This window comes from Oncorhynchus mykiss, chromosome 3 (genome assembly GCF_013265735.2).
Source record: "Oncorhynchus mykiss isolate Arlee chromosome 3, USDA_OmykA_1.1, whole genome shotgun sequence".
Classification (NCBI taxonomy): domain Eukaryota; kingdom Metazoa; phylum Chordata; class Actinopteri; order Salmoniformes; family Salmonidae; genus Oncorhynchus; species Oncorhynchus mykiss.
This window is the reverse complement of record NC_048567.1, coordinates 57,513,857-57,536,165: the sequence shown is the minus strand read 5'-3', so window position 1 is coordinate 57,536,165 and position 22,309 is coordinate 57,513,857. Positions and strand designations below refer to the sequence as shown.

Sequence of the window (22,309 nt, the reverse complement as noted above, 5' to 3'; positions counted from 1 at the left end):
ATTGCAGCAGATACCTACATTAAGTAGTAGTTCCTACTTCCCACTGAGACATACCTTCCTGACGTCAGAGCTCTTGGGTTCTGTGGTCCACGTAATGATGCGAGATACAGCCAGTCGCGTTTCACTGGAGTTGACAAAGTCTGTAGGATCCATCTGTCTTCCCAGTGACTCTATGTACTTCAGGATGGCTACCTTCACCTGTGTGATACACACATGGTTGAGCTTCACGATACACACATGGTTTAGCTTCACGATACACACATGGTTTAGCTTCACCATACACACATGGTTTAGCTTCACGATACACACATGGTTGAGCTTCACGATACACACATGGTTGAGCTTCACGATACACACATGGTTGAGCTTCACGATACACACATGGTTGAGCTTCACGATACACACATGGTTGAGCTTCACGATACACACATGGTTTAGCTTCACGATACACACATGGTTTAGCTTCACGATACACACATGGTTTAGCTTCACGATACACACATGGTTTAGCTTCACGATACACACATGGTTTAGCTTCACGATACACACATGGTTGAGCTTCACGATACACACATGGTTGAGCTTCACGATACACACATGGTTTAGCTTCACGATACACACATGGTTGAGTTTCACGATACACACATGGTTTAGCTTCACGATACACACATGGTTTAGCTTCACGATACACACATGGTTGAGCTTCACGATACACACATGGTTTAGCTTCACGATACACACATGGTTTAGCTTCACGATACACACATGGTTGAGTTTCACGATACACACATGGTTTAGCTTCACGATACACACATGGTTTAGCTTCACGATACACACATGGTTTAGCTTCACGATACACACATGGTTTAGCTTCACGATACACACATGGTTTAGCGTCACGATACACACATGGTTTAGCTTCACGATACACACATGGTTTAGCTTCACGATACACACATGGTTTAGCTTCACGATACACACATGGTTTAGCTTCACGATACACACATGGTTTAGCTTCACGATACACACATGGTTTAGCTTCACGATACACACATGGTTTAGCTTCACGATACACACATGGTTTAGCTTCACGATACACACATGGTTTAGCTTCACGATACACACATGGTTTAGCTTCACGATACACACATGGTTTAGCTTCACGATACACACAGGCATTTAGCAAGTTTACTTTTAAAATGTTTGACAATATCACCATTGTACTGTAGTTACTGGCATATGAAATCTTAAATTGTTAGACCCAGAGCCAACCCCCAAAACAAACAGGGAATGATCTAGTTATGTGACCTTCTCTGCATACTGTACCTTGAGGTTGGGTGTCTGTGTCTGATCCACAATGAATCTCATCAGGATGTTAAACTGCTGATCAAACGGAAAAGACTCCCTGAGAAGAACAAAACAGAAAACAATATTAGTTACTAAATTAAATGAGTGAAATTATACTCAAAATGGTATTTTCACACAACTGAACCAAAAACAGCTGTAATGAGCTGGCCTAGTTACAAATCCACCATAGTCGCTAGAACAGTGCTGAAAAGGACTGTAAAAAAGAAAATATCCAAGTCAACACAGTTTGGTTTGGGTCGGCATGATAGTGTAAAAATGGTTTGAGATGTTATCGGAGGGGGGAATCCATACCTGGTGATGTCCAGAGCCTTCTGAACCTTGGCCTGGACAGACCCCAGCAGGTCAGCTCCCATCTTCTTCAGTAGCTGGGTGAGCAGGACGAACAGCCAGTCCTGCAGGTCCTCTCTGTGCACCAGGATAAAGTCTACCAGAGTCTCTAGAAACATACTGAACACCTGAGGAACACACACACACACACGTACACACACACACACACCGCTACCATCAACAACTGATAACATATCATCTTTATAAGTAACAACACAGGCAATAAGTGTCTGTATAGTAGAAAACTGAGATTAAAAACACACACTTACTCTCTGTTGTTAAAATCCACACCAAAGCAGGCCATGCAACAAAACACACTCAATTAGTTTTCAGACAAATCACTGCTAAGCAATGGGTTTTTGGATTTCAAAAGTAGAAGCTATGAGTGAGTATCATTGTATTGATATGAAATGTTCAAACAGCTGAACATCCTGTCACCTACCTTGCTGTGTGGATCTGCGAACATCCTGGTGAAGATTTCACAGAGTCTCTTCAGCTCCACCCGGCTGCAACACACAACAGCATCCGCCGGCACACATCAATAAACATAGGCACACACAGACATCAGAGAGGCTTGACGTAAAGCGCCTTCTTCAGGATACAGAATGCTGGTGGCCTGACAGGGAAACTAAGAGAGAGCCGACAGTGATACTGCTTTGTCTGAAATTAATCTTTAACTGCACCATCTGACAGGCGGCTTTATACCTGCAGGCTGCTCACAAAGTCATTTCTTCCCCAATTAAGGAAAGCTATAAAAAGAAACCCATCGCAGGACCCTTGACCTGCTCGCCTCTTCAAAAGTTGGACATTTTCAAAAAGGAAATGACCATGAAATATGAACGAACACAGCAGGCACAACACTATTAACACAAACTATACCTTCTCCAAACTCTACATTATAAACACAAACCCTTACTTTATCCTTATAGATTCCTTTGTAAAAGGTCCACCCCCCCCCCTGCCCTGGGCTGACCTGAGTATTCTTTGACTCTTCAGCAGGTTCTGCAGTCCCAGCAGTCCCTCCTTCCTCTCAGACCAATTGGAGCTGGCACAGTGGTTGAGTACCTCTGCCACATCCTCTGTCTGACGCAGGTAGTGAGGGATACCTAGATAATGACAATATATACAATTTAGCAGACGCTTTTATCCAACGTGAGTACGTACATTTTAGCATATGTACATCTAGTGGGAATCGAACCACTACCTTTGTGTTGCTAGTGCCACGTTCTTACCAACTAACACAGGACCACATACCTCCGTTCCGGGAGCCGTACGACCGTTCCGAGCAGGCGCTGGACGCATCACTGTTAGCGTCATCGTCAGAGTAGATACCAGGAGACTCATAGCGCCGCCTCATAGGCTTCCGCTGTTGGGAGGGGAATGGGGAGGGATGGGTTAATGGTGAGTTCACAGGTCATAGGAACAGGAGAAAAGTGGGACAGACAGACTAAAACTCTGTAGGAAAAGCTTGGTCACTCAAACTCAGCCATGATGTAGGATTCGATGAGCTACGATGCACAATGAATGAGGTATTGCAATTTGTTCCAACTGTTGATTTATCATGATTGATGATGGACATGTAATGAGATTATTAAATTGTGTTATAAGAATGCATACTGTTAATCATAATATGGGAGATTTTATTGAATAATAAATCAAATCTGCCTGTTAGGCCCAAGGGCAACATTTAGTGCTAATATTTTGCATGTATAATCTTTGTTGATTAGTGAATAGAATTAATATACAAACGGTACACAAATTGGACAATTACCTTATTTCTGGAGTCTCCTAATAACTGAAGTTAAAGATAACCAATGAGGAAAGAAGAAAAGAGGTGAACTGTCAAGAAGGGAAAACATGAGTGCAGTCCTGCTGGTGAGTAAGAGAAGCCATTTTAAAATGTTTTTCTCTACACTTTAGCCATGTTGAATTACTTGCAGTCTAAGTTTATCCCTCATATACAGTGGGCTCCAAAATTACTGGCACCCCTGACTGGCAATACACAAACAATACTTAAAAGAATATAAACAATATAATTATAGAGATAAACTCAAAATACCAACATGTGAGAAATACTGTACCTTTTTCATGTTTCAATGGAACCCACCAAAATCCTACAAAATATATTTCACCAAAATCAAGGTTTCATAATTATTGGCACTCCTCATTTAGTACTTAGTGCCACCACCTCTGGCAAGGATAACAGCATGGTCTTTTCCTATAATGTTTGACAAAGTTAAGGAACACATTTGGAGGGATTTTGGACCATTCCTCTATGCAGATCCTTCACATTCTTGGGTTTGCGCTCATCAACTGCCCTCTTCAACTCAGCCCACAGGTGTTCGACTGGATTGAGGTCCGGCCAGTGAGATGACCATGGCAGAACATTGATTTTGTGGTCACAGAACCATTTCTGTGTGGATCTTGAGGTATGTTTTGTGTCATTGTCTTGTTGGAAAGTCCACATACGGCCAAGATCCAGTCTTCTGGCAGAGGCAACCAGATTGTCAGCCAAAATTGCCTGGTACTTGGTGGAGTTCATTATGCCATCAGTCTTAACCAGTGCCCCTGGACCTCTGAAATTAAAACAGCCCCAAAACATCACTGACCCACCACCATATTTCACCATGGGTATGAGATGCCTCTCCTTGTATGCATCTTTGTTTTGACGCCAAACATGCCGATGCTGTATCTGACCAAAACGTTCAATTTTGGTCTCATCTGACCAGAGCACCTTCTTCCAGTCATAATTTAAATTACGTTTGGCAAACTCCAAGCGCTTGCGTCTGTGTCTTGGGGTCATTAAGGGCTTTCATCTGGCAACCCTTCCAAAGAGCCTGTGGTTGTGTCTGATAGTGTTGTGTCTGATAGTGTTGTGTCTGATAGTGTTGTGTCTGATAGTGTTGTGTCTGACAGTGCTTTTTTAAATCTGGTGATTTAAGACGCCACCAAGGCCAGCAATTCTTTCACAGTGATTCTTGGGGATTTTGTAGCATTTCTCTCGCGATCCTCCTCCCTATCCTGGGGGGCAAAATGCATTTGCGTCTTCTACCCGTGAGGTTTTCAACTGTTCCATATCTTTTAAATGTTTAAATAATTGCCCCGACAGTGCTCAGTGTTATATTCAATCGTTTGAATCTTCTTGTAGCCATTACCAGATTTATGAAGGTCTACGACCATCTGTCCCTTTTGAACTGCCAGTTCTTTTCTTTTCTTGATGGTGTTGGATGACAAAGGGATATTGCATGTGTGTTACCTCATTTTTATACCCTAGTGAAACAGGAAGTGATGTAATGGCTCAATATAGTTCCTTAACACTTAGATACACTTAAATAAGTGGAATTTAATTCCTGGTTTAATTTTGGTAATGTTATTTACAATAATCTTTAAGGGTGCCATTAATTGTGAAACCTTGATTTGGAAGACAGTGATTTTTAATTAAATCAATAAATTATTTTGTTGGTTTCCATTGAAACATTAATAAAGTACAGTATTTTTCACGTTGGTATTTTGAGTTTCTCTCTATAGTTATATTGTTTATATTTTTTAAGTATTGTTTGTGCATTGCCAGTCATGGGTGCCAGTAATTTTGGAGCCCACTGGATATTCTGATAGTCATACACAAACAAACACAAGCACCCTTGATGATTTCATGACTTCTTAATGCAGTTATTTTCTGCCAAATGCAAAACAGGCAAAACCTCCTGGGAGTTCCTCGGCCATTAACTGACACTCTATCTTGAGACAAACGGTAGTGATGTCTTCAGAACTGGCAACTAGTAAGAGTTGATTGGTGACTTACCAGTGCGTCAGCCACAGCAGCCTCCACCTCAGTGCCAGTGTTGAGGACTCTCATGGCGTTCACCGAGGCAGAAATGCGGGCCTGGTGGATCAAACCAAATCGGTCTGGGGGAGGGAAGAGAGGGGAGAGGGGTAGAGGAAACAGAGGAGAAAGCCATTGGAATTGCTGTCAGGGACTTACGTCAGAATACGGTAATCAAATCTCAGGTAAGATATGATGGGGTTTACAGGGCAAAGAAATTAAAGAGTTTGGCATGAAAACATCAAAAAGCTTGAAAATGAAAAACACCAAAAAGCTTGGAAATGAAAAATACCAAAAGGCTTGGAAATGAAAAACACCAAAAAGTTTGACTGATAAATGAAAAATATTATGCTGAAATAAAGTTGAAGAGGCACCAACCACCAACAGAAATCACCACAGAATGACTTGTTTGAAACACCTCATGAAAAATGAAGAAAAAATAACCCCACTGACACTTGCCGACGGGAAAATAAAACAAATCTAATAGATACTTTATTGTATTAAGTACAAATACATTATACAACGTCCAAAAAGTCAATAACAAGGAGAAAATGATATAGGTGGGGATATCATGATTACGCAGTATGAAACACAAGCATTTAAAAATAAAATCACAAAACACATTGAAGCAGATGACCACAGCACATAATATGAAAAATCTTCTTGTCAATTAAAAGAAAAGACCATTACAAGCTTGAAAAGTTGGAATAAATGTTGCCTAAGGGTGGGCACAGCAGGGTGGGCACAGCCCTCACAGTACTATGTATGGACACATGCTGGCATTGTCACTAATATGGGGGACGGAGAAAGGTGTGGGGCATGCAGGTCACCTGACTGGCTGTGGGGGTCAGCCGTGGATAAGGCGCTGGTAGAGCGGGAGGTACGTCGGGAGGCTGCAAGGGACAGGACGGGTGAGTGACACCAGCGGGGTTAGTGACACATACACGACAGGTACCGTCCTCTGTAGATGACTAAGGCTCAGCGCCTGGCTGCATTCAGCTACTATAGCTATGACCAACCAGCCAAACAGGGGGTGCTTATATTTGTCCTGTTTCACACATGTACAAGTGTGTGTTGTGAAATGGAAGGGTGTTTTTTTGCATATCCCACAGCAACCCTGGAGCAAATCGGATTAAGTGCCTTGCTCATGGGCAGATTTAACCTAGTCAGCTCGGGGATTCAAACTAGCAACCTTTCGGTTACTGGCCCAATGCTCTAACTGCTAGGCTTCCTGCTGCCCACATCTACAGTCAAAGGTTAGCAGGGGTATGCATCCCGCTTTGTCACACAATTTTGTTGCTTTTTCCCCCTCTGTCTCCCATGACAAAGCAGTGACAAAGTTGTGTCATTTCCTGTGATGTGACAGCAACACAGGAAAGAGCGGAGAAGCAGGTCAGCTATGGACATTGAATACGATGATGCATACAGTAAACTGTTTACTGTAGTCACTGCCTTTTTTCTCTGCCTCTTGATTTAGATTTATTATGAGATATGTACGATAAATGATTGGGCCTAAGTGATTGGAGAAAAAATTGTGATCTTTTGGTGGTTAATTTATTACACATTCAAAGACACAGAAACGTATTTATATAGGATAACATTTGGAGCATTCCCAACAACAGACAGAAGACAGTGCAGTGATTATATTCCAGAACCTTTGAGAGGGTTAGTGCATGCAGACTAGATTAGAACAGGCAAAAGGAGAGGTCTATACCCCTTAGTTCTCGAGTGGGATCTTCTATCTAGATGTCCTGGGGTGTAGAGAGGCTGGAACAGAGAGTAGGGGTCTAGAGGAGGGGGACTAAGAGACTGAGGGGTATGTACTAGTGGGCCTTGCTGCTTCCAAGAGGCTTCCTGGTGTCCGGTTGGTTGTGGTACTCACCAAGAGGCTTGAAGCCCCGAGCAGGGCTGGTGTCTCGGCTGCTTTCCCTAGATGTGTCCCTGCTGCAGCCCTGACTCATGCTGGGCCGGGGGATACGGCTCCTTGCTAGCGTGTGGTAGGAGGAGAGAGGAGTACCAGGAACAAGAGCTTTACCACACAGCCTGGCTGTCAGTAGGACGGTAGAACACAGGTTTGGGGTTAGTGAGGTGAGGCCGGGGGTGGCGCTGGGGTTGGAGACTGGGGGGAGAGTGGGGTGAGGGGTAGGAGGACTCTGGGGCGTGGTGCTGGGTTGGAGTATGCTGGACATCAGGTTAGATTTTAAACACCTGCGTTAGCGCAAGTCAGTTTTGAATTATTATTTTTTTAGTTGGTCTGTGAAAAGACTTAAGGTATGACCGTAGCTTACAACAGAGTTACACATACAAAACAAAAAAGATAAACAACAACAAATAAAACATTTTTAAGAGGGTATAAAAATATACGGTCAAATCGCCAAAGAAAATAAAAGACAAACAGTTAAATTCAGTTGTTGTTATCATAAAAATACAAAACATATGATGAAAAAAGACGACAAGAAGAAAACCAACTACATATCAATGGAAAACTTTCATTGCAACATGTAATTGATCATTGTGTGTGTCCAGAATGTTTCAATCTCATCCATGGACAGATAGAAAAAAAGGCACCCTTCCCAACTCAGACGATGGTATTGTTCACAACAGACTGACAGACAAACAAGAGGGTGACCTCAGACAGCACACTGATAACAAGCCAAGATGGAGAGAGCTGGTTGGTCAGCCCTGGCATTGAAGAAATACACAGACCAATCAATCACAGCGATAGGACAGAGAGTCAGAGAAGAGCCAGTGACTCAGACTGACTGGAAGGACATAAGCTGGGCTGCTGATGACCAGGCTAGCCCTACAGAGGCTCATCCACTTTCCTGAAAGAGGCGGCACCACCCCATTGATGTGACACGCCTGGAAGATGCTAACAAACACAACCAAGATGAGACCCTCCCAAAACACAGTTCTACTTAGCTGCTAACCTAGACAGACAGTTATAGTCTGAAGGAGCTGAAAGACAAACTCTTACCATTCACCCTCTACAAGGGGCCTTGACTTTGGCTATTCAGCATTTTTTCATCCATTATTTGAGTGCAAAAGGTCCATTGGTACTTCATAATAGTACTATGGGGGCCCCTTGTTCAAGGCTTATCTTCTGTGTTTGTGTTTCCTTGTTTTGTGTTTATGACCAGGAAACCTAGATCATGTATAGATCATGTATACAGTACACTCTTGGTGTGCTGTATATACTGTTATCACTAGATAGATGGGAGTGTGCAATGAGGACGTTGGGCCGATATCATCGGTGTGGTATTATTATTTATCAAGCATTTCACTACACCCGCAATAACATCTACTAAATATGTGTATGTGACTCATACATTGTGCATTGACTATGCATGTGCTGTATGCTATGCATGTGCATCCGGTGTGTAGGTTATATAACACACTGTTTATTAAAGCAGTTACTTAGTTACTACGTGCGTTGTTAGCAAATGACAAATGTATTTTTCCTAGTGTATAGAGTGCATGAATGCCCTATGTTGGGTTTACTTGCATGATGCTGATATTGTGATATAACTGTCCCTTACCTAGGCCCAGCCTGTTGGGAGAGGAATCTCTACTGCAGCCCTGGCTGCGGGGGACCTTGCTCCTCTTGTCTGCAGGGGTGCTGGAGGCTGAGGGGGGCCTGCTGATCCTCCCGTACCCAGACGAGTGGCCCAGCAGCTTGCCTGGGGAACTGGAGCGACTGCCAGCTGCAGCAAGGATAACACACAGGACCCACAGTCAGAGAGAGTGGGACATTACACCCTTTCAGACAAGATATGATGGGTCACAGCGAGTGACGCACCTCTCCATGGCATGCTGGGAAGGTTCTGTCACGGCTCAAAGCTGAATTCCTTCATGCTCTGCCTCCCTCTTTCTGGGGATGTTTCATTACTTCAATGTTTCTAAAGGCATATGTTGCTTTTATTGTGGTAATAACACCTAGCAGACACTTATCTAAAGTACAGTACAGTGAGTCCATAATATGTGTATGTGATCCCAGTGAGAATTGAACCCACGACCTTGGCTTTGCTAGCGCCACACTCTTACCAACTGTGCACATACAATGTGTTTAGAGTGCTTTGGGACAAAGATATTCTCTGTATATCCTACAAGGCGGATAACATAGGCATGGAGTTTCAGCTTTGATGAGATAAATAGTGACAGACAAACAGATAATTAACAGTTGCAGGACAAACAAGATGGGGTTAAATCCAGTTTGTAACTGGGCTTTGGGAAAACAAACCAGTGATTGATTACAACAACAACAACGACGACAACAGTTCAGAGGACATAGACAACCACCAATATTAACGACATTGGACAACAACCAATATAAACAACATTGGACGAAAACCAATATTAACAACCAAAATTAACAATCAACAATTTAAGATAATAAGGCAGTGCGGAAGGAACCACATATTCGACAATGCAAACTCCAAACAGCTTGTGAGACTATTAAAAAAAAAAAATTATAATACAGACACTTGAGTTGAATGGAGCATGCTGGTATGACGTGATGAGTCTAAAAACTAAAAGAATGAGTTGATTGACATGCAGAGATCTGCAGAGGATGAAGGGGTGGGACTAAGAACTGGACGCTTTACTCTGATTGGATGAAGTTCGGGCCTTACCACCCCCAGTGGGGTTAGCAGATCTGGATCCTGTGGTTGTTATGGTAGCGAGCGGCAGAACAGGACGTGAAAATAAAAACGGTCAATGTGACAGGAAGTAGTGTTTACCCAGCATGCACTGGGTCAGATGTTAACTGTGCATGTCATGTTACACGTGCAATAATCATTGAAGCCCCTCAAGTCTTCACAGACACAGAGAGAGAAAAACCACACACAAGACACAAATACATCTTGTGGGCGCAGTAATAACAGTGGCTCCAAGTTCCTTCAGGATGCTGAAGTACATGAGGTAAAACATCACACAGACTGACGAGAGAAACTGAAGGAGAACCTAGTATGACCTCACAGCAGGCAGGTTAAACGTCATACTGAGGGTTTACATGAAAGAGACTGGAGATGACAATGTGGACTGGCTTCCTTGAGTTCAGACAGTATGCAGTGAGGGAGAGATTTTGCTGACAATGTGTGCGTGTGTGTATACTCACGCTGGGACTGGGACATCATTTTGGCTCGGCTGCGCCCCCTGCTGTCAGTCACAGTAGCGCTGGCTCCGACAGCATTGCCGGAGCTTGTTCTCCTCGTACGCACACGGCCTGGAGACAACAACACACACACAGGGAGAGATGGACACACACACAGGGAGAGATGGACACACACACAGGGAGAGATGGACAAACACACAGGGAGAGATGGACAAACACACAGAGTTAGTGAGAGAGTTGAAGAGACTACACTACAAATTATACTGTATCCAGGAAGCTGTTCACCACAACACAAAACACTGAAAGAAACTACTATAAACAGATAGATGGTGACAAAAGACCTGGCTGAGGAGAGAGAGTGTTCTGAAACACAGATATAGGGAGAAACAAACAAAAGATTTCCACAAAGACCACATTCTCACTCAAGGGCTCCATCAAACATGCATTGGATCTGAGAAAGGTTTGTCTTGGTTTTGCTTTTTTATTACAGTTTTTTTGGGTAATTTTTACTCCTTTTTCTCCCCAATTTCGTGGTAGTTACAGTCTTGTCCCATCGCTCCAACTCCCGTACTGACTCAGAAGAGGCGAAGGTCGAGAGCCATGCATCCTCCGAAACGCGACCCTGCCAAGCCACAGCTTCTTGACACACTGCTCGCTTAACCCAGAAGCCAGCCGTACCAATGTGCAACTGGTGACCGTGTCAGCGTGCATGCGGCCGGCACGCCACAGGAGCCGCTAGAGCGTGATGAGACAAGGACATCCCGGGCGGGCAAACCCTCCCCTAACCCGGACGACTCTGGGACAATTGTGCACCACCTCATGGGTCTCCCGGTCAAACCCAGATCAGTGCCTTAGACTGCTGCGCCACTCGGGAGGACCGAGTAAGGTTTGTCTAAAGCAACTAGTAACATCATGACCCAACACACTTTGTTTTGGAGCATGTCAAACTGTGCATATTATACACAATGTATGATATTCGTTAGCAAAATCCCACATAAAATGTCTCTAGCATCATCATACTTGCAATCCAGCCATGTAATATTCCTAAAAGCTAGGACAACACAGACTGACGCTGAGAAAGTGATCTCTTTCCACAACAGCAGGAACTTGTCCCTAGATTAAGGAACACCTTAGCCAATAATAACTCTTACTTTCAGACAGTCTTCACAAGCGCTTTGTTAGAATGTGGGCGGAAGCTATGACCTTATTTTCAATGGAAGATGTTTGTTAGGCGAGGTCCTCCTTTGTCAGAAAATATTGCACTAGATTCTAGAACAACCGCATTACACAACAGGATAGGGGACAGCCCTTTCTTTAAACAAACATCAAACTTTGGGTCTAGAAAGTCTCAGTGACATGTACAGTGCCTTGCGAAAGTATTCGGCCCCCTTGAACTTTGCGACCTTTTGCCACATTTCAGGCTTCAAACATAAAGATATAAAACTGTATTTTTTTGTGAAGAATCAACAACAAGTGGGACACAATCTTGAAGTGGAACGACGTTTATTGGATATTTCAAACTTTTTTAACAAATCAAAAACTGAAAAATTGGGCGTGCAAAATTATTCAGCCCCCTTAAGTTAATACTTTGTAGCGCCACCTTTTGCTGCGATTACAGCTGTAAGTCGCTTGGGGTATGTCTCTATCAGTTTTGCACATCGAGAGACTGACATTTTTTTCCCATTCCTCCTTGCAAAACAGCTCGACCTCAGTGAGGTTGGATGGAGAGCATTTGTGAACAGCAGTTTTCAGTTCTTTCCACAGATTCTCGATTGGATTCAGGTCTGGACTTTGACTTGGCCATTCTAACACCTGGATATGTTTATTTTTGAACCATTCCATTGTAGATTTTGCTTTATGTTTTGGATCATTGTCTTGTTGGAAGACAAATCTCCGTCCCAGTCTCAGGTCTTTTGCAGACTCCATCAGGTTTTCTTCCAGAATGGTCCTGTATTTGGCTCCATCCATCTTCCCATCAATTTTAACCATCTTCCCTGTCCCTGCTGAAGAAAAGCAGGCCCAAACCATGATGCTGCCACCACCATGTTTGACAGTGGGGATGGTGTGTTCAGGGTGATGAGCTGTGTTGCTTTTACGCCAAACAGAACGTTTTGCATTGTTGCCAAAAAGTTCAATTTTGGTTTCATCTGACCAGAGCACCTTCTTCCACATGTTTGGTGTGTCTCCCAGGTGGCTTGTGGCAAACTTTAAACGACACTTTTTATGGATATCTTTAAGAAATGGCTTTCTTCTTGCCACTCTTCCATAAAGGCCAGATTTGTGCAATATACGACTGATTGTTGTCCTATGGACAGAGTCTCCCACCTCAGCTGTAGATCTCTGCAGTTCATCCAGAGTGATCATGGGCCTCTTGGCTGCATCTCTGATCAGTCTTCTCCTTGTATGAGCTGAAAGTTTAGAGGGACGGCCAGGTCTTGGTAGATTTGCAGTGGTCTGATACTCCTTCCATTTCAATATTATTGCTTGCACAGTGCTCCTTGGGATGTTTAAAGCTTGGGAAATCTTTTTGTATCCAAATCCGGCTTTAAACTTCTTCACAACAGTATCTCGGACCTGCCTGGTGTGTTCGTTGTTCTTCATGATGCTCTCTGCGCTTCTAACGGACCTCTGAGACTATCACAGTGCAGGTGCATTTATACGGAGACTTGATTACACACAGGTGGATTGTATTTATCATCATTAGTCATTTAGGTCAACATTGGATCATTCAGAGATCCTCACTGAACTTCTGGAGAGAGTTTGCTGCACTGAAAGTAAAGGGGCTGAATAATTTTGCACGCCCAATTTTTCAGTTTTTGATTTGTTAAAAAAGTTTGAAATATCCAATAAATGTCGTTCCACTTCATGATTGTGTCCCACTTGTTGTTGATTCTTCACAAAAAAATACAGTTTTATATCTTTATGTTTGAAGCCTGAAATGTGGCAAAAGGTCGCAAAGTTCAAGGGGGCCGAATACTTTCGCAAGGCACTGTAGATAATAAAAGAGTAGACACAAGGAACTAAATATAGAAAACCAAGAGGTAGACGATCAGCTTGAGAAGTAGGCAAGACTAAACCCCAACGACCTCTGACCCCTAACTCAGACCACTCACACACAGACAGACCACAGGGTGGGCGAGTTTCCCTGCATGCAACATTCACCTTTACACAAATATCACAGGGTCCTTTCCCTTCACTAATCACTAATAAACAGTACAAAATGTAAAGGACAACGACTTAGGAGGATAACAAAATTAGTTGTGTATAACGTGCGAGGGAGGAGAAGTGTCGTGGTGTGCTGTGTTGACTGCAGATAGCTATCTAACCATGTCTGTCGTCAGTAATCAATTATTATTACCGTATTGGTCAAACATGCAGACCTACCAGATATACCAGACGAAGAGGTCAGAATGATGTAGTAGTGCACTATGGGTTAAGTTAGTGTGTAGACAACACGGAAAAGAGGACAGACAGAAGGGAGGGGGCCCAGTCCCCGACAGACAAGGAACACAAACACACAATCTTACCAGTATCAATTTTACCGGGTGTGCCATCTTTTGAGCATAAAGCAAAGCGGAGGGGGGGGTGGAGCAAGTGGAAGAAGAGGTATAGTTAGACATCAGTACCAGTTAGGCAGGAGAGAGAGAGAGGAGAGAGAGACAGAGGAGGGGTGGGGAAGGAGAGAGATAGCGGTGACAGAGAGAGGCAGGAGTGAAAGAGAGGTGAGTGAGCGGGAGAAAGAGGTCTCATTGGTAATGGACTGCAAGCAGAGTACACTCCACAGGGACGTGTTAGGGCAAGAACAGAGGGACAGCATCTGGATTGCAGCACGCTTCAGTATCAAACTGCGCCAATTTTCTTTTTTTGGGGGGGTGGGTTGTTCATCATTAAGGTCAGTAGCCATAACTTAGAGTGAATATAGGCAGCCATTTGTCATGTTTAGTTTAATTAGTTTACAGACAAACTTCTGGCCTATTTGTATGTTTCTCTTCAGAGCACAGCTTAACGATGTCTTACTAACAACATCACATGAATTAACATATCCACTCTGGCCATAAAAACCAGTGGTTTTCAGATTAATATTTCTTCTAAATAACGTAATTAAGACATCGTGGAGACTTTGAGAAATGACTGTTCCAGAACTGACATCCTGTGACCATGACATTTTGAAATATAGTCTGGTGTGGTGTGTGTGGGGTAGTTAGAGCCTGGTAGTTAGACCTGGGGAGGGAGGGGAGGGGGTAGTGTGTGTTTTACCTAGTGAGGCGTAGGAGCCTGGGGGCAGGGTAGCTGCTGAGCTGAAGGGAGAAGCGGAGGGCACGGTGATCAGGCGTGACTTGGCGCTGGCCGCGGCGTTCACGTCGACATCACTACGGGAACGCTGAAGGGAACCGCCGGAGTTGGAGTTCACCCTGGAACTCAACATCTTACCTGCCATGGGGGTGAGGTTGAAATATCAACTGATTATAAAAACATATAAAATGGTGACATGGAATAAACCACACACTTTGAGAAATTACAAATGTATTTTAGTAGTACTCTTACCTCTTGTCATGCTGCCTCCTATGGCACTCTTGACAGACAGGGGCCGACTGAGACAGAAGGACACACCACCATGAGGTTAACAAACAGATTTATGACAAACAGCCCAGCATCGCTGTGCATCAAACTGTCAAAACAAGACAAAGTCATAGGCAAAGGTCTGGACATTAGTACAGGGCTCAGACCCCTCTGGTGATGAGGCAGAAAAAATATACTCAGTCTTAAGGGTAAAATGACATCACTCTGTCCAAATCCCAACCCCGGTCTCATCATAACAAACACTGTGCTGGTGAATCATGGTATATGAGATCAATGGTCAAAAAGCAGAGGAGGATGATTAAACTGGATCAACCAATAAAATCACTCCCAGTGGTTTCCTAATCTGATAATAATTGCTGTGCATGAGGTAGACATATCCATTAGTGCCATCTTCAAATCAATGTTAAATACCCTTTTAAATTTCTTTCCACACATCCTTATGAATCATGGCAACATTTCACAGAAATGGAGGAAAGGGTGGATGGATGACGGGAGGAAGGAGAGGGGATATCTTACTTGAGGCTCTCCTGTGAGGAGGAGGATGAGCGGTCTGATTGGGGGAGAGACACGACACTGTCAGAACTCTTCAGGTGAGACTGCAGAGCCTTCTGATAGGTTGACTCCAGGGCCTGGAACAGATGCTCCGCCTCCCGGCTGTAGTGGCCATGGAAACCCCAATAACACCTATGGGTGAGGGAGGGGGGAGAAAGGTCAGAGGTCACATGAAGGTCACAGACGTCACAGCCCCTTGTTTAAGTAGATGAACATAACTGTCAGCACATGACTCATATGACAGCACACCTGACTCTGAATAAACTACATGACCAAAAGTATGTGGACACCTGCTTGTCGAACATTTCATTCTAAAATCATGGGCATTAATATGGAGTTGGTCCCCCTTTGCTGCTGTAACAGCCTCCACTTTTCTGGGAAGATTTTCCACTAGATGTTGGAACATTGCTGCGGTGGCTTCCATTCAGCCACAAGAGCATTAGTAAGGTCGGGCATTGATGTTGGGCGATGAGGCCTGGCTCGCAGTCTGTGTTCCAATTCATCCCAAAGGTGTTCGATGGGGTTAAGCTCAGGGCTCTGTGCAGGCCAGTCAAGTTCTTCCAAACCAGATCTTGACAAAACTTTCTGCATGGACCTCGCTTTGTGCACGGGGGCATTGTCATGCTGAAACTGGAAAGAGCCTTCCCCAAACTGTTGCCACAAAGTTGGAAGCACAGAATCGTCTAGAATGTCATTGTATGCTATAGCGTTAAGATTTCCCTTCACTGGAACTAAGTGGCCTAGCCCGAACCATGAAAAACAGCCTCAGACCATTATTCCTCCTCCACCAAACTTTACGGTTGGCACTATGCATTCGGGCAGATAGCGTTCGCCTGGCATCGCCAAACCCAGATTCGTCTGTCGGACTGCCAGATGGTGAAGCGTGATTCATCACACCAGAGAACGCGTTTCCACTGCTCCAGAGTCCAATTGCAGCAAGCTTTACACCACTCCAGCCAACGCATGGCATTGCGCGTGGCAAATGTTGCAACCGAGAACAGATAATTTTTTACGCACTACACACTTCAGCACTCGGCTGACAAACTGGTTTGTTGGAAAGGTGGCATCCTATGACGGTGCCACGTTGAAAGTCACTGCGCTCTTCAGTAAGGCCATTCTACTGCCAATGTTTGTCTATGGAGATTGCATGGCTGTATGCTCGATTCTATACACCTGTCAGCAACGGGTGTGGCTAAAATAGCCGAATCCACTCATTTGAGTGAGTGTCCACATACTTTTGAATATATACTGCACATCACCGCTGGAGAAAGTGACATATGAAACAATGCTTTGTAAATAAAAATCCAGAAGCATTTATACTTTTTCAAATGATCACTAGTAGTAAAATCAGAGACACAGACAGACGGCATATTATTCCATATCGTCATCCATTTGTGTCGGTCGTGAACTGCTAAGACTTGAAGACAAATTCTGACTCATTTACAAAAATAAACAACCCCCCCAGAAAAACTTACTTTCTCGCGACCGATCTGGCCTCTGAGTCAGCATCATGGATCCCTTTCTTGATGGTTTCAGTCAGAACAGCCACGTGCCTGGTGGGGCAGTAGGGAAACATGACAGAGACAACTTCAGGTACAGCAGCCAGGAAACCACAACTACACCAATGGAGAGGACACACAGACTTCCTCATTTCCCCGGAGACTTCAGTATACACTCCTCTCTTCTTCTCTTCTCCACGGGGGAAAAGTGACCACATAGCACGCTTTCTACATGCTTTTTAAAATCTCAGCAGGGTTGTCGCGGCAACCACTGGGGACGCTCCGTCGAGATTCTGATGGTGATGGCTTGTTCCAGCCCTCCAGCATCATCAATTTAACTAGGGATCATCAGTCGCCCAGTCAACCAACACCCAACTACTTACAGTAAATGTCACACGGCAGAGAGTAGAAGAGAAGTGAGGAGAGAGGAGAGTAGGAGCGGAAAGAGGGAAATCTAGAGCGCAGCACCAACAGGAAATGTGAATTATTATGTGGATTATAATTACATTTATATTTTTGTAGGGGTTGATATGATTTTCGTAAGGGAAATTTCTAAGTGAAAATTATGAACTTCAGAAGCCTTTTTAAACCTCAAATACATTACATGTTTTAAATATCCTGCATTGCAGTTCTCCTGCAACAGGAAGATCAAATTAAGATCCTACATCTGTACACAAACACAAATACCGGTTGGATCCTGAGCAGAAAAGCATGCTACAGTCTGTTGTTAGTGTTTATGTCCTGGATAAATAGTATTAGCATACAGGGTGAATGCTGAAAGGGTGTGTGTTTACCTCTCCAGTGTGTGTGTCTGCCACTCCAGTAATAACAGCTCTAGGAACTCATAACTGCGCCTGCAGAGAGAAGACATGATGAGAGTTAACACATTATAAGGGAAACCTCAGGAAACGCTAGAAGATTTTCACACAAAGTAATATCACACAGAAAGTCCTCGAGTTGTTACCTTCGGACGGCCACTGATTTGGACGTGCAGTTACTAGTGATGATGGGGATGAGACGTGAGTAGTGTGTGTGCTGGAAGAGAAGAGGAGGTCCCAGACATCATCCAATACAGCTTATTTCACACCTCCCAGTGCCTTAACAACATTTTGCAACTAGACATCATTCCAACTGAATAATAAATACATCAGGAAATGATTTATTTTACAGTAGAAAATGCATGAATCACACTCATCCACTGTCGGTCACTGACATATATGATTGCCCGTGAATATGTGTGTGTACAGTACTCACCCTGAGGATGAGACGTATGGCTGCCATGCCAGACGTGGCCATCACCTTGGCACTGTTGGGCACCAGGTTGAGCAGTGTGGGCATCAGGGTCTCTGCACAGTGGTCAAACTTGTTTCCCAGCAACGTGGACAGGTATCTGAAGAGGAGATGGGAGAGATTCAAGATATCAAATCAATAATCAATCAGTTTTCAAATCTCCACAGATACATTTGATTTGAGCCTCTAGACTAGTGTACCCGTACTTAGATATGAAGCAGTAGCAGCCTACAAGTTGTCCAGACTCAGAGTGGTTAACTGTCAGTCAGTGATGTGCTCCTAATGTGGTAGTGATGATGAGTGATAGAGCGGAGAGCAAAGATCCACATATAAAGAGTATCCGGGTTGATGGACTGACAGACCAGGCGAGACCAGGTCGCTTTCCTCATGTTAATGTAACCCCTTCACTGAGGCATTTCACTGAGCTGCTACATCTCTAAATCATCTCTCTGGTCAACCTTTACTCAACCCGAGTCTGAGATAGCACCTCTTGGAACAGATAGGTTCAACAGTGTAGTTAACTCTACTTGGTGTGGAAGACTTGAGGTTGAAAGCGGTTTTGTCTGCAGGTCCTTACCCCAGTGTGATGCAGGCCTCTCGTACCACCTGGGACCTCAGGTCTTTAGCTGACAGCTTGAGAGGGGCCTCCAGCAGACGGAGCTGCTGAGGGAAACTATCATAGTCCAGCGCTCCAGCCAGGAGCAGAGAACGCACCTTCTTCAGCTAGAAAAAAAAAAGGAAACACAAAGAACTATAATACGCTACAAACATCGTGTCTTACTGCAAGAATTTACAGTACGAGGTGCTGAAACGTTCATTTAGAGACGGATCATTTGTGTGTGTGGTCCTTACGGCGACGACTCTGTGCTCCCAGTCGTTTTTGTCGTCAGATAGAACCTCCCGAACCTTGGAGAGATTGTCCTCCATATCTCTGTTGGAGTGGATCTGGAGATGTACAGAAAGACAAGGACAGGAGTCAGACTGGGGTTGATGGCAATTCCAACTGTAAACCCACACACACGTCACGCCTATCTGTGCAGGTTACCTGGATAGTAGGAACCTCTTCAAAAGCCTTGATGAAGTCCTCCTCATCAACAGCACCTGCAGCAGCATCTTTAGCAGAGATCTTGCCGGGTCCGGTGGCAGAGCTGGGCCTGCGGACAGAAGCCGCAGCTACAGCCCTCCTACCACTGGGGGGCGCCTTGGAGGACGATGCAGAGGAGGAGGACCGGCCCCCGTCCACAGAGTCCTCATCATCAAAGTTCTTATCTGCCAGGGGAGAGTGAGAAGAAGTGGTGTTCATCCATTTTGATGTCATATTCTCTGCATTTGCGACCATGTTCATTAGGACACACCACAGGGAACCGAAAACAAACATTTTCTATTGGACAGCTACCCCAGTACGTCCCAGTTTCACTCGGTTTTCTGACAGTTTTCTAATGTTTTGTGCCTACGGAAGACTAGGATTTCTGGAAAAACAGGGAATTTATTGAAAGTTCGACGACCCTGTTCTTTGGGCTGAGAGTGTGCGTGCCTGAACCCAGCCATCTGCAGTGCTGAGTGTAGCTAGCCCAAGTCATCTGCAGTGCTGAGTGTAGCTAGCCCATGTTATCTGCAGTGCTGAGTGAGTGTAGCTAGCCCATGTCATCTGCAGTGCTGAGTGAGTGTAGCTAGCCCATGTCATCTGCAGTGCTGAGTGAGTGTAGCTAGCCCATGTCATCTGCAGTGCTGAGTGTAGCTAGCCCATGTCATCTGCAGTGCTGAGTGTAGCTAGCCCATGTCATCTGCAGTGCTGAGTGTAGCTAGCCCATATCATCTGCAGTGCTGAGTGAGTGTAGCTAGCCCATGTCATCTGCAGTGCTGAGTGAGTGTAGCTAGCCCATGTAATCTGCAGTGCTGAGTGAGTGTAGCTAGCCCATGTCATCTGCAGTGCTGAGTGAGTGTAGCTAGCCCATGTCATCTGCAGTGCTGAGTGAGTGTAGCTAGCCCATGTCATCTGCAGTGCTGAGTGTAGCTAGTCCATGTCATCTGCAGTGCTGAGTGAGTGTAGCTAGCCCATGTCATCTGCAGTACTGAGTGTAGCTAGTCCATGTCATCTGCAGTGCTGAGTGAGTGTAGCTAGCCCATGTCATCTGCAGTGCTGAGTGTGTAGCTAGCCCATGTCATCTGCAGTGCTGAGTGAGTGTAGCTAGCCCATGTCATCTGCAGTACTGAGTGTAGCTAGTCCATGTCATCTGCAGTGCTGCGTGAGTGTAGCTAGCCCATGTCATCTGCAGTGCTGAGTGAGTGTAGCTAGCCCATGTCATCTGCAGTGCTGAGTGAGTGTAGCTAGCCCATGTCATCTGCAGTGCTGAGTGAGTGTAGCTAGCCCATGTCATCTGCAGTGCTGAGTGAGTGTAGCTAGCCCATGTCATCTGCAGTGCTGAGTGTAGCTAGTCCATGTCATCTGCAGTACTGAGTGTAGCTAGCCCATGTCATCTGCAGTGCTGAGTGAGTGTAGCTAGCCCATGTCATCTGCAGTGCTGAGTGAGTGTAGCTAGTCCATGTCATCTGCAGTGCTGAGTGAGTGTAGCTAGCCCATGTCATCTGCAGTGCTGAGTGAGTGTAGCTAGCCCATGTCATCTGCAGTGCTGAGTGAGTGTAGCTAGCCCATGTCATCTGCAGTGCTGAGTGTAGCTAGCCCATGTCATCTGCAGTGCTGAGTGTAGCTAGTCCATGTCATCTGCAGTGCTGAGTGTAGCTAGTCCATGTCATCTGCAGTGCTGAGTGAGTGTAGCTAGTCCATGTCATCTGCAGTGCTGAGTGTAGCTAGTCCATGTCATCTGCAGTGCTGAGTGTAGCTAGCCCATGTCATCTGCAGTGCTGAGTGAGTGTAGCTAGTCCATGTCATCTGGATTGTCACTGTTACACAAATACAAGCCGTTCTGTCACCTCTCCAGTTTTCCAGTTTACACGAGGGATTATGAATACAGGGAAAATATGATCCGGGAGATATGCCTCGACCAAGCCAGCATTATTTTAGAGCAGGCATCAATATAATAATAATAATAATAATAATAATTTAACAAGTGTAGCGCTTTTCATTACAGAAAATAATCTCAAAGCTATAGGTCTCAGCACGTAAAACAAATGCCCACAATTGACAATAATAAACCATTTTTAGGAACAAACCAAAAACATACAATAGGCCATCAGTCTGAACTAATATAGTCTAGTCTGTACAAATCACAATAGTAGTGATCATTCTGAAAGATAGCAAAACAAGACACCACTCACACTAAAAGACAAATAGCTCCATAAACAAAGCAACAGGCACAGACAGAAACGCCCCGTTCACCACTCCGATTTTCCTCCATGTCCCCCTCATCCTCCTCTCACAACCCTCCATCCCTCCATTAGACTGCTAACCTGGAATTACCATGAAACTGATACATCTATCAGAGACAGAGAGACAGACAGACAGACAGAGAGAGAGACATTTGAGAAAGGCAGATCAATTGGGGGAGAGAGGAGGAAAACATTTGTAGAAATGTCGGTAGATAGTGTGAGGGGAATGGTGGAGAGAGAGAGAGAGAAACACCACAGGAAGAGATAATAGCAGCAGGTTCTTACAGGCACAGATCTTCTTACACACCAGCTTCCTCAGCAGCATGATTTATGGCACACTCACTAAAGATTTCCCCAACCAGGCTTCTGCATCAACAGTGTGTGTGTGTCTGCATGACGCGTGCAGCTCTGATGACACGGTGCTAGACC

The 22,309-nt window shown here is 44.6% G+C and overlaps 1 protein-coding gene across 31 annotated transcripts in view; it reads right to left on the bottom strand.

The window, feature by feature from the left end:
- clasp1a (cytoplasmic linker associated protein 1a) overlaps positions 1–22,309 on the bottom strand; it is a 105,040-nt gene that overhangs the window by 15,017 nt on the left and 67,714 nt on the right. For 7 of the 31 annotated variants that reach the window (XM_036974759.1, XM_036974751.1, XM_036974769.1 and 4 more), the window contains 25 exons: positions 19,599–19,822; positions 19,406–19,498; positions 19,131–19,276; positions 18,518–18,653; positions 18,228–18,298; positions 18,058–18,117; positions 17,240–17,317; positions 15,729–15,896; positions 15,177–15,223; positions 14,889–15,062; positions 14,159–14,185; positions 10,635–10,742; positions 10,123–10,179; positions 9,058–9,222; positions 7,401–7,565; positions 6,349–6,411; positions 5,498–5,601; positions 3,467–3,490; positions 2,950–3,061; positions 2,669–2,801; positions 2,138–2,201; positions 1,965–1,967; positions 1,660–1,823; positions 1,327–1,405; positions 55–198 (listed from right to left, as the gene is read on the bottom strand). In XM_036974759.1, the coding sequence (XP_036830654.1) occupies positions 55–198; positions 1,327–1,405; positions 1,660–1,823; positions 1,965–1,967; positions 2,138–2,201; positions 2,669–2,801; positions 2,950–3,061; positions 3,467–3,490; positions 5,498–5,601; positions 6,349–6,411; positions 7,401–7,565; positions 9,058–9,222; positions 10,123–10,179; positions 10,635–10,742; positions 14,159–14,185; positions 14,889–15,062; positions 15,177–15,223; positions 15,729–15,896; positions 17,240–17,317; positions 18,058–18,117; positions 18,228–18,298; positions 18,518–18,653; positions 19,131–19,276; positions 19,406–19,498; positions 19,599–19,822 (2,609 nt within the window). The remainder of the gene's footprint in view (positions 1–54; positions 199–1,326; positions 1,406–1,659; positions 1,824–1,964; positions 1,968–2,137; positions 2,202–2,668; positions 2,802–2,949; positions 3,062–3,466; positions 3,491–5,497; positions 5,602–6,348; positions 6,412–7,400; positions 7,566–9,057; positions 9,223–10,122; positions 10,180–10,634; positions 10,743–14,158; positions 14,186–14,888; positions 15,063–15,176; positions 15,224–15,728; positions 15,897–17,239; positions 17,318–18,057; positions 18,118–18,227; positions 18,299–18,517; positions 18,654–19,130; positions 19,277–19,405; positions 19,499–19,598; positions 19,823–22,309) is intronic. The other 24 variants (XM_036974771.1, XM_036974772.1, XM_036974783.1 and 21 more) reach the window with 18 other exon arrangements.